The following is a 23288-nucleotide window of genomic DNA, read 5'->3' on the forward strand; positions in this document are numbered from 1 at the left end:
TCTACCCTCCCATAGCCCTAGGACAAAGGGGTGTTACAATGGAGCAAGTAAAAAAGGCCAAAGAAAACAAATATCACAGGCCATCTCCACTCCTGAGAGTCTCCATCACTGAGCTTAGTTATCAGAGTGGCCCAGACCTCAGCCCCACTTCCAACCTGGCCCTGGGGCACCCCTACCCCGATCCCTTACAGACAGGATATCTGAGAAACGGGATACAGGAGAGAAAGCGGGAGGGGGAGATGGCAGCTCTCAGACAGGAGCACGGCCACCTGGCCCACAGATCATGCACCACTTACCCACTCAGCGGTCTCATTTTCCTAATTTCAAAGAACTGGGTCCCTGTATGATTGTATCTGTGTGAAGCATGTAAAGGGAAAGTGACAGAACTCCGAAGGTCCCAGTAAGCCAGCAGAGGAAGCTATGCTTGATTTCTCAAAGGGATGAGGAAATGGGGCCTTTCCAGAAGCCGTCCAGTAGCCAGAAGATCACTAACAGCATCTTACTCCTCACTGTCCTGTCCTGGAAATCTACTTTCTAACTTAGGCCCCAAAGCACCTTGGAGCTTTCTAATAGCTATTTTCAATCTGCTCTGTATTCCGTTTGGTTGAATACAAGCCTTAATTCACCTACCAGACTATCAGCTCTTTGAGAGTTGGGACCATTTATTTATCATCTTTGTATCACCCATAAGGCCTGGCACAAACCCAACATATTCCAGCAAATATTATTAAATAAATGAGGAATAAGGGAAAGGATGGGTAGACGGACGGATAAATGGGTAGATGGGTGGAAGGGTGGATGGATAGATGGATAGATGGATGGATGGATGGAAGAAAGGAAGGGAGGGAAGAAAGGAAGCGAGGGAGGAAGGGAAAGAGGGAAGAAGGAAGGAGTTGATGGAAGAGTGGGTTGGTGGATGGATGGAAGGCTGGCTGGCTGCTTGGACAGGTAGAAGGGTAGGTAGCTTGATGGATGGATGGGTGGGTGGGTGGGTGGAAGGTGGACAGGCAGTAGTGAGGTTTCTCAAAGGCACACAGACTCTGCAGCAGAGCTTGCTGTGGAGACATCACTTTCATTTCATGCCTGGACAGACACTTGACATTGTTACTAAATCTGAGAAGATGACACCATCATCCACAATCTGGGACTTAGCTGGTGCCCAGAAGGTCTCAGGGACTGGCAAGCCTGTACCAGCCCAATCTGAAGAAGACCAAAGATCTCTGAGCCTGGATCTTGATTTTTTTTTTTTTTTGAGCCCACAAAAAAGTTGCTTTATTCATTTCTCTTTCCAGCCTGAAACAAAACTCTAGAGAAGAAGTGCATGTTGGGAAGGTGCTAATGAAGCATGAACGTATAACCCGGGCAGGGAGTAGGAGGTCAGACGTGTGCCCCTGCAGTAGTGCTTGCAGCTGCAGAAGGTGGCACTGACTGCCTCACGGCACTGCACACCCTCCCGAGAAGGTTTGGGGTTCCTCTCCCGGCAAAGATGGGCTTGGCCGCTAAGACATGAGCACGTAAAATCAACACCTGGAGAGCTTGTTATAAGCAGATTCTGGGCTCCACCCCTGGAGATCCTGATTTCAGGCAATGGTCTTAATCTTAGATGTTACTCAGAGTGACCGCACCTGGGACCATTGGATTGGAAGTTCTAGGGTGAGGGCCAGGAGATGACTTTAACAAGCTCACTTGCTGGAAATTACCAGCATGAGCCATGAGAATAACCAGTAACGACAATACAGGCTTGCCCAGCTTTTAAGAAATACAACATACAAAACCCTAGAAGTAAAAGAAAAGTGAAGGGCTACATAGTCTATTGTGAAATGATTTTTTTTTACTTTACCAAAGATTTCATTCAAATAGTGAGATTCCCAGTCTATTTAAAGTAGAATGCACTTGGCAAAAATTCTACTTATATGCCCAGCTTTCCCCCGTTCATACATCTAGTGCAGGAAGTGAGACAAACCTATAATAAAATAATAAAAAATTACCTGGCCATCCTTTCTCAGCTCCTTACAGTTATTAGCCCCTGAAAGTGAGCTGGGAGGAGGGCTTCCTGTAACCACCGCCAGCACAGAGAGAAAGACTTCACCCTCAGAAGGCCGCTCCCCCCGCAGCAGAGCTCGGAGGTGGGGACCTCTCTTTCCAGAACACCAAGCAAGATCAGCGCTCCTGTTGGCCAATGCCCTGAGGCTGTCAGAAGGGAAGGCAGGACTTGTCCTTTCGCATCCCCAGCTGAGGACATCTATGGTCAGGGCGGGGCCTCAAGCGGTCCCCGTACCCTAGCACCAGTCACTGTGTCCAGGACAAAGCAGTAGGACGGCTCAAGGAACTAAATAAAAGTCTGGTCAGAAGGCAGAACGAAGAAGCCACTCCAATGATCAGGTTACCTGGAGCCTGGTCCCAGGGGAATGGTGGTACTTTCCCTTCTCTGGTCAGTGATCCAGGTCACTGACCATCACGACGGGTCAGAGAAGAGAAAAATGCAAAAGCAGATCCTTCTGGGCTGAGAATGTGCTGCAGGGTTTATGGGAGAATGAGCAAATGAGATGGAAAACACATGCAAATCTGCCTCATCAATGCATTCCCGCCAGGTTTATCTGCTTTAATCTCCGGCCAGATGATCCTTGTGAAGACCAGGTCCTAAACAGCAGTGGGGAGCCATTCTAATTTCTGTTACTTTCTGGAATGCTCTGTAAGCAGTCAGTCACATCCAGGAAGGCTCAGTTCTTGGAGTCCAGGTCTACTCTGGCAAGAGTTTATGCTTCTGGGCCACACGGAGCTCTCCCTGTGGGGTCCCAGTTTGGGGATCAGCACCAACACTGATCGCCTTCCCCGGGCGAGGCTTGTCTGCCTGACCCCTGCAGGCTGCACCTTCTCCCTCTCCTATCCCTCTGGGATTCCACCAGGAGGATGCCACACAGGGAAGTTCACAGTTTGTGAAGTGGGAACAGAGAGGCAAATCAAGAAATCTGCCCCTTCAAATGAGAGGCAATTGGTGTTCTCATCTGGCAGGACCCTTTCCTTTAGGGAAAACACAAAAATCTGCAGGAAAGAGTCCTGCCTACAGCACAGAGAAGGAGGTTTCCTCCAGAGCATGTGGGACACGTGTGCAGTGCCCCATGAAACCCCTTCTAAGCTCTATGTCTTTAGGGAGGAAGGCAGAGGTCAGCAGAGGCCTGACATCCTGGACAATGTGCTGGGGGCGAGGATGCTGGTAGCTGCCTCGGTAGGGAGTCTGATGCTGGCTTAGCCGAGATGCTCACTGACTCGCCGGAGTCCCTTTCACTGACACCTCTGTCAGCCCAGCTCCCATCTGACTCCTACCCCCGATAAAGCACCAACTGTGGGGAGTGGACCATCTGCCTCTGCCTCTGGGTTCTTACCATGCTGCTCACGCGGGTCCGCAGGATCCTGACTGCAAACAGTGGAAGAGAAATGGGCCACAGGCTGGTTGCTCTGCCCCCAGCCTGTCCCCAGGGCTCCTCGGCTCTCCTTCAAACTCACATGAGGAGAGAGGGTCCGCAGCCCAGGGCCCCACTCACTCATGCCAAACGGGTCGAGGGCACCAGGAGCCGAAGGCAATGCCAGGTGGGCCTCTTGTAGACGATGAGCAGTCAGAACAAGGCGAAAAAGTGAGAGGAAATAAAAGGAAAAGCCTGGATGGAAGAGAGAGAAAGAAAGATGGTAGAGGAAAGGAAATGGAGGGAGACAGGATGACCAAGGAGGAGGAAGTGGAGAAAGAGGAAAAGGTGGAGGGGAGACGGAGGGGTGTTTGCTGCCCCAGCCATCCTGGCCCACACCCTGCTTAAACCAGGAGGATCTGACCACTGCAATGACATCCTCCAGTATCGCTCCTTCTGACTGATGTGGGGGTGTCCCTCCATGCCCGGCCTCACCAACCTCAGACAGCATTTGCTGACCAGCTGGGGACCGAGTGCCCCTGGGCTTGCGATCACTACGCCCATCCCTGGCTGGGTCTGCTCAGACCCTGGTTGGAAGGATACTGTAGTGTCTTCATGTAGTTCTGGATTGCCTGCAGCCAGTCTGGGATCGTCATTGACAGTCTGTAGTTTGGAACCTGGGGTATTGAAGGCTGCAGGGAAGTAGAGAGAGATCTTTTTATCCAGGAGACGTTCTGGGGCCCAGTGCCTGGGGGCGGGCCCAGGGCAGGAACCACTGCAGAGCTGCTTCTGAGAGCAGATGGCCACCCTGGCAGGGGCACCTGTTCAACTGGTGCCTCCTGGACAAGGTCTCCCCAGGCCCATCAGTCCCATGCTGAAGATCTCCGGCGTCTGCCGCCCCTGTGCACACACTCCGCCCTGGGTCCAGTGGCTCACTATAGCCCTCCTTGTGTTGCTCCTGGTGTGAACAAAGTCTGCCCCCGCAACGGGAGCTTCAGCACCTCCTTCAGACCAAGGACCATGTCCTGTAGTGTCCCCTCAACCCCCAACCCTGAGCCTGCACCACAAAGTTGAGATGCTCCATTAATACTCACGTTTCTACTGCATGACTGCACTTCTACTGCATGGCTGATGTGACCACTGCATGTGCTCCACTCCAGGGCACCACTGAATGGCGCCCTGAAGAAACGCAATATGGCGCTAGGCATGCCATTCCTTCCCAACACCACCTTCCCTGAGTCCCGCCCCAAGGGGGTAGGAAAGATTCCCCTCTTGCCTTGACTCTTCCTATGTAAGTGCAGCTCTTCTGATGCAGAAGCCCCTTACCCTCTTACCCCTCCTGGCTGCCCAGTCGCTCCCTCACCTTCTAGTGTATCTCTTGATCAACACTCACCAACTGAGTGTACGAAGTTCCCCTGCAGGGAAGAGGTGGGAGCAACAGCGGGCAGAGACTGGAAAGAGGGAGGTAAGAGCCTCTTTTCGGGAATTTAGGGATGAGACATTACTCAGCTCTGAGCAGCCCTGCCAGCGAGGCCAAGAGCAAGAATAAGCAGGGGCTTCCAATCCAGTCACTCCTGGGAAGTCACTCCTGGTTTCTGTTTTATTTCTCCGATATGTTTCCTCGTCCCTTAACCTCGGCCTCTCTGGTGGGGTTACTGCTGGTGACAGAGACACTCAGCCCAGTGGGCCTGCAGCTCCGGGAGGAGAGGAGGCTCCTCCAGGCCTAAGCCGCTTAGGGAAGAGCAGAGGGACCGCAGGACAGATTAGTTCCATCCCCCGAGAAAACAGGGAGAGGCCCCAGGGATTTAGTGCTTAGCTGATGGAGGGTGAAGCTGCTGGTGAACAGAGCTTGGAACAGCTCTGGGCAGCCTGGCCGGGGACCTGAGCCAGACACAGCCCACGGAGGGTCCCTGATCCTCTTCCCGGTCCTCTCCCTGGTCCTCTGCCAGCTCTCCAAGCTCAGACCCCACAGGGAAGCTGGAGGGCGCGCAGTCCCGGGCTTGAGGCAGGAAGCTCTTCATACTTCTACACCTCTGGCTGCTTTTACTTAAAATAAAATGAAACTAATCACACATCCTAATTCACAGCCAAGGTGCTGTGTGTGTATGTGTGTGTATGTGTGTGCGCGCCCATGTGCGCACTCACACAGCTGTTCTGCAAGCTACATTTTGTTTACAACATATCAACTCAAATCACATTCCTGTCTTGGAGAGTCATTTCTGGGAGCAAAATATTCCAATCTGAACATTTGCTTCCATGGCCCTCCCCACAACCCCCCCACCTCCATCACACTCACCCCTCAGCGTCAGAATATGAAGTGCGTCCTTGTGTGCCTGCCCTAGCAAACACGAGGGAGCCTGTCCTTGTTTTCTGCAGTAACATCCACTGATCTGCCCACACCTGAACTCTCTGTAAGAATGTGCCAGAGCTTTCATAGAGAAGTGAGGAAGGGGAGACGTGAACCACCATTTCTGTAGCACCTCCTATGTTCCCAGCTCTGGGCTGGGTACATGAGGGGGAGGTGGCACAGACAGGAGGGAGGAGGGAAATTCCATAGTTTACTAAGGCGTGAGCATATTTCTACACAGAAAAGTGCTGTTTGTACCTATTTATCAGGAAAGCTGATAAGCATGGGAAAAAGCCCCACAGAATCACCAGCCACCTAAGGGATGCCCAGAGGGGCGTCCCCCGGACAAAGCCCTGAAGCATCCAGCGTGACTGGGTTCAGAGTTGGCCGTGGGGGCCAACCACTAAGTTATTTCAACTCCCTCCAGCCTAACGGAGCCCACAAGAGCTGGACAATGCGGTGGGAGTCGGGCAGCAGCTGGTCCTCAGAATAGCAGCCCAGTGGCGCCCAAGGGCTTTTAAAAACAGCTGCCTGGTTACCTCAGCCCTGGCTGAGAGCCTGAGAGCGAGTGCAGGGGCTGTGGCCACATTCCCCAAACCCCAGCTGGGGAGCAGGGCTGCGGGGGGGGGGGGGAGCCCAGACTGCAGAGGGGAATGATGTCATCTGGTTCCAGCCCACCCTGCCGTCTGGGGTAGCTGGCTGGGGCTCAGGCTGGGGTCAGCTCCCGACCGGCACTCTGGGCTGCCAATGCCCCTACAGAGCAATGGACTCCAGGCCAGGCAGGCTCCCTGGGATATAATTATGAGTCCCTGCTCTGTCACCTGCTGGCTGTGGACCCTGGTCAAGCCGCATGACCTAAGTCGCTAGTGCCTTCCTGATAAAACAGAAGACTATCACCTACTTCGAACCTTCTGGGCCAGCTGTGAGGACTGTATGACCTAATGTATAAAGCAGGCAGTCTGGGGCTTGGCACGCACGCAGCGCTCTCTAAGTGTTAACTATATTCTCATTACTCACCAACAATGTGTTTTCAGAGGTCTAGACTGGGGGAACCCAAATGGTCTCCACTTTTCAGGAACTAGAAAACAGAATCAGCAGGGGATGAGCCCTAAGCACTCAACTCAGAAGCATCACAAAGATGCGACCTCACCCTGATGGAAGAGGATGAACACATCCACTTTCCCCTGTCAGCATGTGGTGACCATGAGTTAACATCCTTAATTCATGAAACAGTCACACGAAGCGATAAGAAAACTCTTTAGTCTTTGATGAAAAAAAAAAAAAGGTTCTGAAATGTGGAAGCAATTCAAGTGTCCATCAACATGTAAATGGATAAACAAAATGTAGCAGACATGCAATGGAATATTATTCAGCCTTAAAAAGAGGAACATTCTGATATGTGCATGAACTTTGAAAACATGCTAAGTAAAATAATCCAGTCACAAAAGGATTATGATATATATGATTCCTCTTAGATGAGGTTCCTATAGAGGTCAAGTTCATTGAGACAGAAAGTAGAAGGGTGGCTGCCAGGAGCTGAAGGGAGGGAGAACTGGGGACTTAGTATTTAATGGGTACAAAGTTTCAGTTTGGAGATGGATGGTGGTGATGGTTGGGCAACAATGTGAGTGTGCTTAATGCATAAACTGTACACTTAAAAGTGATTAAAAGGGTCAATTATGTCACCACAATTTCTAAAATGGCTATGGAAAGACAACTCACAAAAGAAGAAATGCAAATACTGAGTAAGTATTTGAAAAAATGTTCCAGCTCACTAGTAATTTAAGAAATGCAAATTAAACTCACTGCAACATGTCACTTTTCACCTCTCCAGTTAGCAGAGATATTCTGCAATGTGGAGACTCAGTGCTGCTGAGGATGCTCTCATTCGGCCTGATGGGAAAATAGATTGGTACAACCTTTTTATAAAAAGGCCAGGGCACACTCCTTTTTTTCTCCCCCGACTAGGGTCCTGAGGCTCCTTCCTCCTATTATTTTCCTGCACCGTTTCACCTAGAACTCCAGCCTAGAATTCCCCTGCCCTTCCCCTAGAGGCACCCTCCTGCCACCTGCACCAGCCCCGTCAGCCACAGCTCAGCTGATGAAGGCAGAATCTAGAAGGCACAGATCACAGCCACCCTCTCCACACAGGCACTGTGCTTAGGGTCAGGGGGTGGGGGCCCTGGCAGGTGCGGGGGCATAGAAGGGAGGGGAGTGGAACAACAGAAAGATGGTTGTTCAAGAAGAAAAATGAACCAAACCACAGGCAAGCTGCTGTGGACAGGCTCTCTTTGCCTCCATTCACGCCAAACACAATGACCTGTCAGAAGAATGCAGGAAGGGATGTGGACAGACACTAGCGTGTATCAACACTATGGATCACCACGTGGAGAGAAGGGAGAAGCCAGGAAAGGAGCCAAGGAGGTAGCAAGAGCCCCAGGTGCCAGGAAGCTTTAACAAGAAAGTACAAGGATAGATAAACAGCAAACTCCTACTGTGGACCATATTCAATACCTTGTAATAGCCCTTAATAAAAAAAAGAAGATAAAAAGGAATATATATATATGCATATATAACAAAATCACTGTGCTGTACACCAGAAATTAACACAACATTGTAAACTGACTATACTTCAATTTAAAAAATTAAAAAGAAAAAGAAAATACAAGGATAGACAAACAGCAAGGTCCTACTGTGGAGCACAGGGAACTATATTCAATACCTTGTAATAGCCCTTAATGAAAAATAATATAAAAAGGAATATATATGTATCACAAAATTACTACGCTGTACACCAGAAATTAATACAACATTGTAAACCAACTATACTTCAAATAAAATTTTTTTTAAAAAGTAGCTCACAGTGAAAAAGTATGCGACAATGAATATATATATGTTCGTGTGTAACTGAAAAATTGTGCTCTACACTGGAAATTGACACAACATTGTAAACTGACTATAACTCAATAAAATTAAAAAAAAAAAAAAAGGACAAGGAGAAAGCAAAGCCTTGTGCCATCCCCTCTCTGGAAATGTACTATACACGGTGCAGGTACAAGGCAGAAGAATCTTCTCTGGCAACCTGGTGGGGAGCACAGAACATCACTCAGGAGCCCAGGATGGGTCCCAGGCTCCCGAATCAGGGGCACCCAGGAATCTCTTGGTGGTGGCCTGATCTGGAGGTCCAGCGGGATGCAGGGCAGGGGAAGAAGTGAGCTGCCCAGGTGAGCCAGCAGAGGGCAGGAGTGGAGCCCTGACTACAGCAAAGTCTCACCCCACAGCCCTCACACTTCTTCACTCAGGCAAAGCTGAGCCCTCTAAATGTGAATTATTTCCCAATTTGGGATCAACATGAGAACAAGGCACAAAAATGTGGCATCTGCGAGAAACTGCTTGGTGTTTCCTGCTGGATCCGGCCGGCAGTCTGCCCTAGGGGAGCCGGGCTCCAGCCAGTCAAGAAGCGGGAGGTGCTGCTTCCTGGTCCACCCAGCCGTTTTTTCTGGGCCAGCCACCCTCCTTCCCCTCCCTTCCCGACCTCTGCTATCCTCCAGCTGACTCGTGCTCTTTCTTGCACTATCCCCACAAAACCATGGCCTTCCCCTAGTCAGCTGTTAACTGCAGACCCAGTAAACACCAGGGGAGAGCCCTGCACTCACAAATTTAGAGAAGGAGGATCTCAGAGTAAATGAAACCTACCGCTGTTTCCCCAGTGAGGGCACCTGGACCTTTGGGCAGAACTTACTACGGCTGCTAACAGAATGTCCTGAAGTCAAATGAAGTGTCATTCAGTCCTCCTCTTAGGCCTTGACACCTTCCCCTGCCCACTTCTTTTGCTTCTTAGTCCACATTCAATTGCCAAAAAAAAAAATAAATAAATAATCTCCCTGAAACTCTCCAACCCTTCCACCACTACCCCCATCACCCCTCCTCTACACAAATTCCTCAGTACAACACTGATTTGATTAAAGGAGAAAAGGACTTGGCCCAGAGGAAGAAGTCTGTCACGCTGAGTGCAGGAATAGCCCTGGAGTCAGAGAGGAGTGGCTCCTGGAAACAGGAGCTTTCAAAGCTGTTCCCTTCCCAGGGCCTGCATAGGGGTCAGGGTTTGGGGACATGTGAGTACCAGGGAGAGACAGGATGCTGTGATGGGGTTGAGGATGGAGAGCCAACCACTATGATGCAATATAAGAGAGAAATATTAACTATTTAAGTTCAAAAAGCCAATGCCCACATTCAGGTTGGGGTTGTCCTAGCTTGGCAGGAGTTCCCATGTGACCTTTGGGTGACTATGAAAAGTACAATATGATGTAGCTACTATACAAAAAAAAAAAAAAAGGAATGCTTTTTTAAAGAACCCAGCATTCAGCCACAATAACAATAGTATCAAGTATAGGTCTCAGGAAGTAGTCATTTATGTTCTAAGCTGCTGAGATAGCATTTAGAATATTGTGTTTCATATTGTGCTTGTTTTAGGGGACTGGCTGATGACAAACTAGCAATTATGCTAGACAGAGGACAAGAAAAGTGAGTTGATCTGGGAACTGTGACACATAAGAAAAGGTGAAAGGAACCACCTGTGGACAAGGATGATTATTAAAGGAAGATGCAGAATGACAGAACGTCACAGTTCTGAGGACTCATAGTCCAGTGCACCTCTAGTGTCACACAGATCACTGGAAACCCAGAGACTCATGGATCATGACACTACAGGATTTAAGAGTTCAAAAGAACTTTACATGAAATCTTGTCTACTCCCATTTTATAGATAAGAAAACTAAGGCCGGAGATTTTTAAGTGAATGATCTAAAAGTAGCACAAGCAGGACTAGAATTCAGCCTTTTGATTTTTACTCTAAGCCCCTTCCTTACTCTAAAAGAACCATTCCATAATTGAGAGAGCTGTGAGTAGCATAGGAAGTCGACGTGAGCTGCCCTTCGGTTCTTGAGCACAAGAATCAGTGGTGACTTGTGACCAAGGAAGGAGGAGGAGGAATTCTGTTTAGTTTAAGAAAAGAATTTCCCAATAGCCAAATCTGACCAGCCCTAGGACCAGCTGTCCTGTAAGGTGATGACCCCCCCACACTCCCAGAAGGTCTTCAGAAAGAGGAAGGGATTTCGCTGATAGGTGGGAGACTGGTCTCTACCAACACTCACATTCTCGGATTCCCATAGAGAACAGAGGTCCCCACCCACAAGGTCAGGAGAAGGATGAAGCCACAATCAGAAGCAGGGTTGGTGCTGAGGGTGCTGAATTAAAAAGGCTCACTTAAGGACAAATTCTGAAGTCAGAACTGCAAGCCAGTACCAGGGTGGTTCTTGTGCTCAAGGAGAACTCAGGATGGGTAATTACAGCCGACACTAAGCAGGCAAGATTCTCGTTGGGCATAATGAAGATTTCCTTGACCAGCAGGGTAATAAAACACCGTGACTGCAGCAGGAGGTTTACAGGCTCTGTCACTTCCCCCAAGGGCACACAGAGCTTTCTGGCCTGCAGGGCTCAGATGCTCAGGTCACCAGATGCTCCAGGTTGGGGACTCAACCAGATGGCCTAGGTCTCAGGTCTGGCATTCCTAGACCTGCCCAGGAATCTTCTCGGCCATACCAGCGTCCTCACGCAGGGGTAGCCATCTGCCATGCCACAAACCCCAGGCTCTGCAGCATTCTCCCTCCAGTTTGCATTCTGATATTTCATAGAGCAACCACTGCATATCACCCTCCCTCCATTTTATTAACCTTATCCTTGGCCACCAAACCCAGCTGGCTCACTGGCTTCTCACCAAGGTAGAAAAGAGTTTCACTCCTGAGCCTCTTTCTCTAGCCAGTGAAACTAATTCATCATGTGTACTGGAAAGTCCCTTTTAAGCCATAGTCAAAACTCTTCCTTTTTTCCTGGAGCCCAGAGAAGCTGGGAAAAGAGAGAGTTGACTGTTTCACAAGTTTCAGAGGTGAAAGTCACTGTCATAAAAAAAAAAAAAAAAAAAATTGGCAAAAAGTCCAGGAATGATTCAGGCTAAGTCTGACTGGTTGATTGCAAATTCATTCACAGCCTAATAAATCATGTGCGAGGAGGGGACAGGGGAGGGCCAAGGGACTCCAAAGAGGAAAAGCAGGATGGAATCCCCTGGGGGCCTATGCATTCTTGGCATCGCTGGTGCTACCTGGTGGCTACAGTTTTTGCTGAAGCAGGAGGTACATGGGGGTGGGTAAATAATAGTTTGTCTCCAGACTCAAAACCTTGGCACAAGCTGACTGCGCAGTCCCAGGACAGCAAGCCCCCCTCCCCTGCCCCATTTCTAAGGCATCCAAGACAAATACCTCAATTAAGTAAGGGAGAGGGGGCGGGTGGGCGGGAAGAATGAGGAGAAGGGAGTTTGTAACAGGACCAGAAAAATGGAAATTGCCTCTATTTGCTAGATACAGGCTGAAACAGCCCCATCACTGCCTACCCCACCCCCCTCCCTCGAAGCCACTGACCTTTGCCAAGAAGGCAGCGTTCCTGATGGCGCCCACCATTTCTCCCCCCTTAGGGTGCACCTTGGCCACGTGCATCCACATGCGCTCCCAGGTGTGACTGTCGATGGGGAAGCCGCTCTTGTTAACGTGAAATAGCACCCCGCCGTCTTTGTCCTCCTCCTCCGAGCCCCCGCTGGTGGCGAGGCTCACTGGCCGCGCGTGGCTGCTCCGGGACCGGGTGCCTTTGGCGCCTTTGGGGTGGGGGCAGCGGTGAGTGTCTGCGGCAGAGCCGGTCATGGTGGGGCCAAGGCGGGGAGGGCGGCGCGGGGGGCGCTAGGCGGCGGCGGCGGCGGGGGGCGTGTGCGTGTGGGCGCGGCGCGGGGATCAGCGCCCCGCTGGGGCGGCCTTCTCCATGCCTCTAGCTGCGGCAGGACGCGCAAAGGGGGAGCGGCTGCTGGAGCTCCGCTTACGGGCCGTGCCTGAAATCAGTGAGACACAGCACACACCACGGGTAAGTGGACACCCGGAGGAACCGCGGCGCGGGCCGTGGCCGAGGCGGTGGGGCTTCAGAGTGTCCCCACGTCTCTGCCCACCCAACCCGTGCGCGGACAACCCCCACCCCACACCGCCAGGGCATTGCATACGAGCTTCCTGCCCTGCAATTACCTAGAAAAGCGACTTGAATTTTGCCACAAAGCTTCACACCCACCTAAACTGCGGGAGGGAAATACAAGGAGCTTGGAGGCAGCGTAATGGACTGGGTAGGGAGAAAAAATACAGCTTGTGCAGAGGGAAGGAACAGAAGGTCCCCGCACGGCTCCACGCGTTCCTTGGTCACCAGATGTGGCCGAGCGCCGAGCCGAGCCAAGAACGTGCCGGCACGTGAGCGCCCGGGGCTGGCGCGCGAGGACGCAGCGGCAGCCTCGGCTTGCAGAGGCTGTCGCGTTTCTTCCAGGAAGCCCTCTCGGAGCCCGGTGGACGAGGGGCGGCCCCGGCCCCCTGGCGCCAGTGGCTGTGGCTCCACCCGCCCCCTTCCCCGAGTTCCAGCGCCAGGCACCCGGAGGGGACTAGCTGTGGGCGCGGCGAGGGAAGGGCAGCTCCTGGACCCTACCTCGGGACAGTCGGCCTCATTGCTGCGGAGCCTCTGGGGACGGCGGGGGTGGCGGGGGCTGCTGGGCCTGGGGCTGGGGCTGCTGGGGCTGCTGCGGCCGTCGCCTTATTCCATGTCCCATTCTCGAATGTTATTCTGTGACATATAACCGAGTCACCCGGGCAGCCGCCGATGTTCCGAATGCGTCCATTGGCCACCGCAACAAAGAGGGGCGGGTCCCGGGCGCGGGACTCTACAAGCCGGAGCGCCGCGACGCTCTGATTGGTTCTGAGGATTCCCGGGCGGGAGGGGAGAGGAGTAGGGGGAGCTGGGCGGCCACGCGAAATCCGATCGCTGTAGTGTCCTGGGAACCCCGCGGGGCTGGAGCGTTTGTCCCTGGGACTTGAGACCGAGTTTCCCCACGGGTCGTAGCACTGTGAGGGGTTGCAGCTGTGGGAAGCAGAGAAGAAGTAAAGCCACCCAAGAAGTGTCCCTGAGGTAGAGGAGGGCTTATCTTAGGACAGCATTCCCTGAGGAAGGCTGGACACAGTCACCTGCCGCTACCAGGGAGTGATGGTTGGTGCAGGCAGGGCTGTTCACGTGAAGATGCAGTATTAATTTTCTTTATCCGACATAACAAATTTCCCAAAACTAACAAGGGGACACAGGCATATATACACTCTGACACTGGTTACGATTAGTAGAGTCCCTTTTAACCCAAGTTGATATGTGACGCTAAAACCCGGGAGGTCAGCCACTTCCAGACTGTTCTGTCACAACTGTTGAGTTAGAGGAGGAGGTGGAGAGATGCTTCAGAGCCATGGTGAAGTGGAGCCCCTCCCACACTCTCCACTGAAACACTTTTTCTTTAAAGGCATCTTTTTTTTTTTTTTTTTTTTAATTTAAAGAAAGAGAAGAGCAAGATGAGTGGGGGACAGCACCAGACTACAGACCTGAGGGCTGGCTGAGTCCAGGTTTGCAACTTGGCTGAGCTGTGTGATACAGGACAAGCCACTTGCCATTCTGGGCCTTAGCTTCTCTTTTGGAAAGGAAGAGAGTAATACTTCAATTTAAAAAAAAGAAAAGAAAAGAAAAAAAGAGAGAGAGGAGAACAGGACCCCCCCCCCCCCCCCGCCCAAGGTCAGTTCTGGGTCCAAGGTTCTGTGATCCTCTGACTTCCTCTCTAGTGGACACTTAGAAACCTGGTCATAATATCCTTTCTCTTTAAACTCCAGGCCAGTATGCCAGCTTTGAGAGGGTGAAATGGCTATAATAGCAATGTGAAGTTAACCTGGAATTAAGAATGCAATCATCAAAGACCATTGATGACAGATCTGTTTCTGGATGCTTAACCCTGCACATTGCTTGTAATGGAACTGGAATTTCTCTTTAATAGGAGGGCATGGTCAGAGGCCAGTGAGGAAGTGCAGCTGAGAGCCTGGATTTGGGTGAGGAGACCTGGATTCTGGACCAGTCCAGCACTGGTACAGACAGAGCCCATGCCCAGGACTTTCTAGAGTCAATAATGAGAATAAGAACTTAGGTCCAGATAGGCAAAGGAAATGGGCCAGTTCAGGAAATTACCTGAATAATTCAAGTGGAACAAGCACACCTGAAAAAAAAATTAGGAACTTGAAAGAAAATTATCCTCTCAGAATACAATAACTTCAGTTTTCATTTCCTGATTAGGAGAAAACATGCCTCAGAAGGTGATCTGTTTTCTCATCTTGAGCATCCTTCTTCCCTTCTTTTCTCATTCATCTCTTAAATCTGTCCCTTTCTCCTCGTTTCTTGGAGTTTCAAGTCCAGGAGACTAAGATTTCAGGATGAAGATCTGTGTGCAGAGGATGAGAATATGGCTTAACAATCCCTCGGGAGAAAACTGAGCTCTCAAAGCTCAAGTGATCAGACCAGTTGGTGAAGGTCGAAGAATGTCTGGCAAGTGTCACCGCCCTTGGCATCAATTCCTAATGTCCCCACTCAAGCCAAATCCAAACAACTGCAATTTCCCTCTCAAACCAGGATCTGGCTCCTGCTTTACCTGAATCAAAATCCTAGGGACCCGAGAGATTATCCGTTCATCTTCCCGCCCTGGGCACCTCAGGACTCCCTGACAGTTGAGGGAAATGCTTTTGTTGTTCATTTCCAGTATTCCAATGATCTGTTCTCCTTTCCCTAGGGAGTGGGGTGCAGTGGGGAGCCCAGCGACATGATATATGAAGAGAGCTGTGAGATTCGGCTGCTTTTCCAAAGAGGAGGTAAGAAGGTTTCTGAAGTGAGCTGCACTGTTCCAGTGCAAGGACTGCAAGGCAGGAGGGCCCTTTTGTTCAGAATTCTTCTGCTTTTGAGAGTTGTGCTAGTTGGGTGGACCAGCCAACTCCATCCTTCACTTCCTTGTGTATTTTGTGTTGTACGTGACACTCAGGTGAACCCAGGCCAGACAGATTATGGGTTTTGAAAGTTCAGGTGTTTAGTAAGAGTGACGTAGCCATATGTGCACACAGTGGGACAGGGCCAACATGCAACTTAAAACAGGAACATGTGAGGACCAGCTGCTCCACCTCTGAGATCATGGTCATGTCCATTCATTGGCATAACAGCTGGTAGAGCAGAGATGTGTAGTGGGAAGGTTTGGAAAAAGAAAAGCTGGGTTCAAGTAGTATCTCATTAAAGTGCCGGTTGCTTGGGTCTCAAAGATAAATAATAAAAAACCCTAACCTCATTACCATACTTCTAGCGCCAACGCTGTTGATTTGGGGGGGGGGGTTAATTAGGTGTATGTATGTATGTATGTATGTATGTATTTATTTATTTATTTATTTATTTAAATGGAGGTAATAGGGATTGAACCCAGGACCTTGTGCATGCTAGGCATGCACTCTACCACTGAGCTACACCCTCCCCCTTACCTGTTGATGTTAATAGCCTATTAATGGGTGTATCAGACACATCTTATGAGCCTAATCACATTGGCTAGAACTTACATTTCTCTTGGCTCCACAGCAACCTCCACAGCCAACCAAATCTGTGCAGTTCAGCCACCTGGGACTAACAGGCACTTGTCTAGACGGGTCCCTCTTGGCTGCTGCTGCACAGCCAGGCGAGCTGGCCACGTGTCCAGGGCTTCTGAGTCTTCCACCACTTCTGGATCAGATGAAATGCCATACTGCACACAGGATGTGGCTTCTAAGCAGCCATCAGAGGAGAGTCCAAGGGAATTAATTCCCATGGGAAGCATTCTGACCAATGAGAAGCAGGAGATGGGAGGGGCCTGGGTAAATGAATTCTCTTTCCTTCCTGCCTCCTGTGGACTGTTCCCCATCGTGACTTTCTAACACAGACTGTCTGGAGATGTCCTGCATGGCTGAGCAGCTACACTTACTGAGGAAGTGGCCAGGGCACTTTGCAGCGGGTCAGGAAGCACTGACCTGCATGATAATACGCCACCTTGCACTACATCTCATCCTGGTCTAATTTGCCTTTTCCCTCACTCTTGCTGCCTTCTCAATCAGATTTAATCTTTGCTTCAGATTGTTTTCTAGAGAAACTGAGCTAAGACAACTGGTTCCACAAGTGGTTCTACAAAGAAAAGTCCTCGAGAAGGATTTGGGGGTTGTATTTACTAGCCGTCTGAAATCGATGGAGTTCTTTGCTGGTGATAAGAGGGATGCTAGTAACTCCGACATGCGACAGCACCACAACTCTCACTTGTAGAATTGGGGTGAGTTGGGTGGAGAGCGAGACACTGGGAGATCAAGCAGTTGTGGCACTCAATCAGTTTGGAAACAATGATATAAACAGTGAACAGAGACCTTGGAAACAGAAAATGACAGGCTCAGAGCAGTGAGTTACCAACTCATGGGATGCTCTGAAAGCCAGAGAATCCTATTTCCTGAAGCCGTAGGATAGACTCTTAAAATCAAGCCCAGGATCTGATCACAGGGTCCCAGGATCTGGTCACAGGGTCGCAGAACTGCAAAAATGACTAAATACATGGCCTTGATAGGCATCAAAGCAGAGCCCTGAGAGGGAAAGCATGGGACCCTGAGACCTGCGATAGGGATGTCTCAGTGGGTGAGCATCTTGACACTTCAAATCCTCTGAATGTTCCTGCCTGAACAAGGTCCCCTTCTCCATGGCTTGTTTTCCTCAAGACCTGGCCCCACTGCTTACTGCCTCCACCAAAACCCAGAGTCAAGTCGTAGCACCGCCCACACCGAGAAGAAAAAGTCCTGTTCCAGGGAGAAAAAGCATACCAGCCAAAGATATTGCGGGACTTGGCTAACGTGTACTGGCAGGAACTGCAGAAATGTGTGTGGGAGTGGATCTTGAAGATGTTATATTGGGGGCTGCGGGTGAAGCAGGAAGCTCAGTTAGGAGCATTCACTGATTTGGGGATACTCACGCAGAACTCAAGATTTAATGCTTTTGCAAGGATGCCTGGAGCTTGTCCTGATAGCTTACTGGGATGGCTCTTTGAAGCCTGGTCTCAACAATGGCCTATAGTAAGCAAAGTGGAGAAAGCCAGCCTCCATGTGTAGTGTTGAGGAAGGGGTCAGAAGACTCAGGAAGGAGAGAGTGGTAGAAGCATTTATTATTATGGTTCAAGAACCCACCACCAGACTAGTTCCCCAGGCCAGCCCAGAGGACACCCCTTTCTCTTAAGTAATAAAGAGTGTACTAGTAGAGGAGGCTTTTTGAGCACGTGGTCATGGCTAGCCTTGTCGTCCAGGGTAGTTGGTGGGGGGAAAGCTGCTTAGTCGGGATGATAAAAATCACAGAATTGCAAAGCCTAGGTGGGAGGACTTAATCATAAAGGACAAGGTGGACATTACCACAATGGACACCAAGGAGGAGAGGGGATCAGGGTGACTTTGTCTGCAGGGACACCTGGTGCTTGGATAATGGTGGTCCTAGGGGAAGGGTATTCATAGAATTTGCTGTCTAAATTGAGCCATGTTTAAGCATGAAAAGGGTGACAGTAATGATTACATGAGGAAAACAGGTATACACTAGAACCATCTCAGTCAAACTAATACCGATAGTAACCCTACCAGGGGTAAGATAGATGAGTAGCCACTTAGATTGTTGCTTGGTTTGTATAATCAGAATAGAGAGCAGAAGGCCAACGTCAGTGAAAAACTGTAGCCCCTCACTTCATTTCCAAATCTAAACCAGATTTGGCCCCAAGCTATTGGCATTGCTGAGTGAGCCCAGCTGGCCAACAGCAAAGACTGACACTCAATATAACACCATCCCTCAGGGGAGCCAGATAGCCACCTGGTGACAGGTAAATTTATATTGGAGCTTCCACCTTGGAGGGGGCAGTGACTTGACTTTACCACACTGTAAACACCATATATGGGTTTGCGTCCCTTGTCCACAGGACTTCAGCCCATACCACTAACTGAGAATTTCCAGAATATCTTATCCACTGACATGTTACCTGTACAATATTTCCAAAGAACAAGAGACCCACTTTTTGGTGAAAGAGGGGGCAACAATGGGCTCATGACTGTTCTTACCACACTGTTCCTACACCCAAAATAAGCTGACCTGATAGTACAATGGAAAAGCCTGTTGAAACTCAGTTAAGGCAAAGCTAGGGGAAGGCATTCTGCAGAGTTGTGGCACAGTCCTCCAGGCTGTAGGACACTGAACTAATGACCAACATAAGGTCCTAATCCCCAACAGTTAAAAAGAATGAATCCAGGAACCAAGGGGTGAAGGTAGACCCTTTCACTAGTACACCCAGTGACTCATTTGAGGTTATCTCCAGATACGATGTCCAGAGGACAATATTCTAGCTGAGAATCCATACCATGAATTTAATCATGAAGAAACAGCAGACCAGTATAAAATAAGAAGAGTACTATTAAAAAAAAAACCTGTATTTTAAAATCTGTCAGTGCGATAAGAGACGATGAAAATCTGTGTAAATATTCCAGATTAAGGAAGACTAAAAAGACACGATGACTAAATACGGTATCTGATCATAAACTAGATCTTGGCCTACAGGGGAAAAATGGGGTAAATGATATTATTGGGTTAATTGGAAAAATCGGAACCTAGATGTTCAGTTAGATAAAAGTATTGTGTCTGTGTTCACTTTATGGAAGTTAACCTGCTGTGGTTGTGTAAGGGAATATCCTGATTCTTATTCATAGCAAATATACATTGAGGGGTGTAGGGGTAAGGGCCATTATATCTGCGACTTACTCTCAAATGATTCAGAAGAGAAACCTCTGTGCGTGTGTTTGTGAGTGTGTGTGTGTGTATATACAGAGAGAAAATGATAAAGGAAATAAGGTAAAATGTTAAGGGTAGATAAATCTGGGTAAAGCATATATGGACAGTTTTTGCACTATTCTTATTCTTGCCACTTTTCCGTAAGTTTGAAATTATTTCCATGTGGAAAAAAAGGGGGGCTGAGTAACCCCTGAGAATATAACTGTCTATTATACTAACCCTATGAGATAGGTACTATTTTATTTCCAGGTTTAAAATGTTAGGTAACTTGCATAAGATGATACAATGAGTAAGTGTCAGGACTAGAAATTATATCCAGAGTCTCTTAATCCAAGTCTTGTCTTTTTCTTTTCCTTTCCTTTCTTTTATTTTTTTAATAGCAGGAAAAGCATGGGTTTTTAAAAGTTGACGTATAGTTGACTCACAATATTGTGTTAGTTTCAGGCATAGCAAAGTGATTCAGTTATATATATATATATATTATATATGTATAAAATATATATATATACACATACATATACATGTATATTCTTTTTCAGATTCTTTTCCATTCTAGGTTATTACCAGACATTGAATATTGTTCCCTGTGCTGTACAGTAGGAACTTGTCTGTTTTATACATAGTAGTTTGCATCTGCTAATCCCAAACTCCTAATTTATCCCTCCCCCACTTTCCCCTTTGGTAACCATACGTTTGTTTTCTATGTCTGTGAGTCTATTTCTGTTTTATAAAAGAACATGGACTTAATTGTTCATCATAGACAAGTCCCAGACATCCTTATGATCAAAAAGTTTAACTATCCTGATGCTTCAAACTCTTGCCTTTCAGGGAAGTCCCTTGAATTTCAGGTTCATTCATTTTTCTAATCTAGCCCCTGGAGAGGGGACGCCAGAGAAGGGGGAGCATGAGGAGAATTAGAAACAAAATGACCAAGACCAGGGGAGCCTCCAGGGAAAGGAACACACTGGGCCTAAAGGATCCACTGGCAGCAGTGTGGCCCCAGACAATGGTCCTTCCTGCCAGGTTTAGGGTGGCGAAGGTGCTTTGAGGACATTTGGCTACAGGGAGCCGAAATTTAAGACTTCCCTGGATTTCAGCTGCGTTTTGTCCAGAGAGGAAGAGGATCATCTGCTGTAAAATTCCAATGGCAGCCTTCAGAGGGGAAGCCTGCCGTCACTCGTGCACGGTGCAGTCAGAGGCTCCGTGCCCGCCCCTTAACAAAAAGACCACAGACTGCACGGCTTATACACAAACAACACTGAATTCTCACAGTTCCAGAGGCCACTAAGTTCAAAATCAAAGCGCTGGTGATGACCCACCTCCTGGTTCATACACGGCCAGGGCCTCACTGTGTCCTCACTTGTGGAAGGGACAAGGGAGCACTCCAGGGCCTCTTTTATAAGGACGCTAATCTCAATCATGAAGACTCCACCCTTATGACCTAATCTCTTCCCAAAGGTCCCATCTCCTCATATCATCCCATTAGAGAGTAGGATTTAACATGAATTCTGGAGGGACACAAAAAGTCAGTCTCCGGCAGCAACCATCTTGCAAATACTTGGATTTGGCCTTCTGGGGGTTTTCCTGAGATTCATGCAGTGTTGCTCAGATGCCTAGGGACAGCTGGGGTTATGCGAGGAAGCCTCCCTTTTGGCTCTCTGGTACTTGAGGAAAACAAAAATGAAGCAAGTTAATAAGATAGCACCTCTGTCCCAAAGGGAAGTGGGAACACAGTGACCCAGGCCTGCCCCGTCTGGTGAATGAGACCTGAGGCTGTTGTAATGGAAGCGCATGGTTGGGCTTGTCCAGGGCACAGTGGGGAGCTTCTGAAGGCCCAGGGACCCGTGTGATATGAAGGGTGTCCCATCTGTTAATCTTAGCTCTGCCTGTAGCATCTTGGCTGAGGCAGGCAGCCACCTCTAGGTATTTGGTGAATGCCACAAGATGTGTATTTTGAATATTCATGGAAACTGGAGTAGATCCATCATCCTTGAGCAAGGTGAGTGCATGCCCCATCACCCTGGCCACTGAGCAGGCTTTCTGGCTTCAGATCTCTCTACTGTCCCCTGAAAATCTACCTAAGGATCTACAGTCAGGGGTCAAGCAGAAAACAGGTGGAACTCTCAAAAAGGTTTCAGTGAAAGATGTTTTTTGGAGGATCTGTTGACAGAGACATAGGCAGAATGACAGGGACCATCAAGCATGGTGAGGAACCCAGAAGCTGTTGCCTGTCCCAGGCCTGAAGGAGTGGGTGAAGGCAGGAGACAAGAGCCCAGTTCACCGAGGGCGGCAGCCTGCATAGAGAGCAGAGCAGAAAGTGAACGGGAGGCAAAAAAAGATAACTAGTACACCTGGATCTTCAGCACACATAACTGTATCCATGCTCCATAGCATATATAATGGCCCCTCCTTGGGAACCCTGCCTCCCATGCCAGAGTGCTAAGCTTACGTTTGTTTAAGCCCGCAGGAAACATCCTGACCAGGCCCACCTGTGATTGGCTGCAGAAAAGAAGAAATTAAAATATCCCCTCCCTGGCTGGAACCAGGAAAATATTTGCAACATCTTACTGTCTTTTTTCCTTTCCTCCTAACCTCTCACTCTTTGTTCTTTAAAAGAAACTAGCACCCAAACCCAGGCAAGATGGTTCTTTGGGACCTAGTCCACCATTTTCTTGGTCTGCCGGCTTCCTGAATAAAGTCACTATTCGTCACCCCAATTTGTCTCTCGATTGACTGGCCTGTCACGCCGCAAGCAGTATGAGCTTGGACTTGGTAACAGTACTGAGTAGGGAGTGTGAGCCCAAGGTTGTGTGGGGAGCTGTTCACCTTTCCCTGCGGAGAGGTCCAAGGGGTCTCTTGTTGACAGTCTCCCTTGATGCTCCCTGAGTGTCCAATTTGAGGAAAGGGTCGGCATCAGAAATGTGCCAGCATTTCTTCCTTTCTTAATTCTTACACCTTCCTCAACTCTATGAAAGACAACAGCTGTTTGGGGAGCAGGTGGGTGCCCACGACAAACATCTCTTTTGGCAGAAGAAGTGCTACAAAAAGTTAAAGAGGAAGCCCCCATGCTCCGTGTTATCCTCACATGTTATTGCTCACGTTTACTGAGTACCAGACGCTTTCTCCATGTATACTCAGTCCATCCTCACACAGCAATCTTAGGAAGTGGGCACCATCATGAACTTAATTACCTACCCCCCAAATTCGTATGTTGAAGCCCTAGCCCCACAGTGTGGCTGGATTCGGAGACAGGGCCCCTCAGGAAATAATCAAGGTTAAATGCAGTCATAGGGTGGGGCCCTGACTCGCTAGGGTTAGTGTCTTTATAAGAAGAGACACCAAATAGCTCACACTTCCCCCGCAGCACAGCACATGCCCTGAGGAGAGTCTGCGTGAGCACAGAGGAACAGCGTGGCCATCTACGAGCTAGGAAGAAAGATCTCACCAGAAACCAAATTTCCTGGTACCTTGATCATGAATTCCTGGCCTCTAGAACGTGAGCAAGTAACTGTTGTTTGAGCCACCCAGTTTGTGGCATTTGTTATGGCAGCCTGAGCTGACTAAGACAGGCACTATCATATTCCCCATCTTTTTAAAAAAATTTTCTTGGGGGGTAGGTAATTAAGTTTATTCATTCTTTCTCTCTCTCTCTCTTTTTTTAAATGGAGGTACTGGGGCTTGAACTCAGGATCTCAGACATGCTAGACATGCACTCTACCACTAAGCTACATCCTCCCCCTAATATTCCC

The 23288-nt window shown here is 49.1% G+C and overlaps 1 protein-coding gene and 1 long non-coding RNA gene across 3 annotated transcripts in view; one reads left to right on the forward strand and one right to left on the reverse strand.

The window, feature by feature from the left end:
- VASH2 (vasohibin 2) overlaps positions 1-12508 on the reverse strand; it is a 35528-nt gene extending 23020 nt beyond the window's left edge. Inside the window, exons 1-3 of one of the 2 annotated variants that reach the window (XM_074351836.1) lie at positions 12222-12508; positions 4005-4093; positions 297-353 (exon numbers count right to left, since the gene is read on the reverse strand). In XM_074351836.1, coding sequence (XP_074207937.1) covers positions 297-353; positions 4005-4093; positions 12222-12497 — 422 coding nt within the window. In that variant the 5' untranslated portion in view covers positions 12498-12508. Of the gene's footprint in view, positions 1-296; positions 354-4004; positions 4094-6765; positions 6827-12221 lie in introns of those variants that run through there. The other variant, XM_074351837.1, reaches the window with a different exon arrangement.
- Positions 12509-12578: 70 nt separating this feature from the next.
- Positions 12579-22244, forward strand: LOC141574768 (uncharacterized). Its single transcript, XR_012501860.1, has 3 exons — positions 12579-12711; positions 15470-15548; positions 22000-22244. It is a non-coding gene; the product is annotated as an uncharacterized LOC141574768 (long non-coding RNA).
- The last annotated feature ends 1044 nt before the right edge of the window (positions 22245-23288 follow it).

This window comes from Camelus bactrianus, chromosome 23 (assembly GCF_048773025.1).
Source record: "Camelus bactrianus isolate YW-2024 breed Bactrian camel chromosome 23, ASM4877302v1, whole genome shotgun sequence".
NCBI classification, from domain to species: domain Eukaryota; kingdom Metazoa; phylum Chordata; class Mammalia; order Artiodactyla; family Camelidae; genus Camelus; species Camelus bactrianus.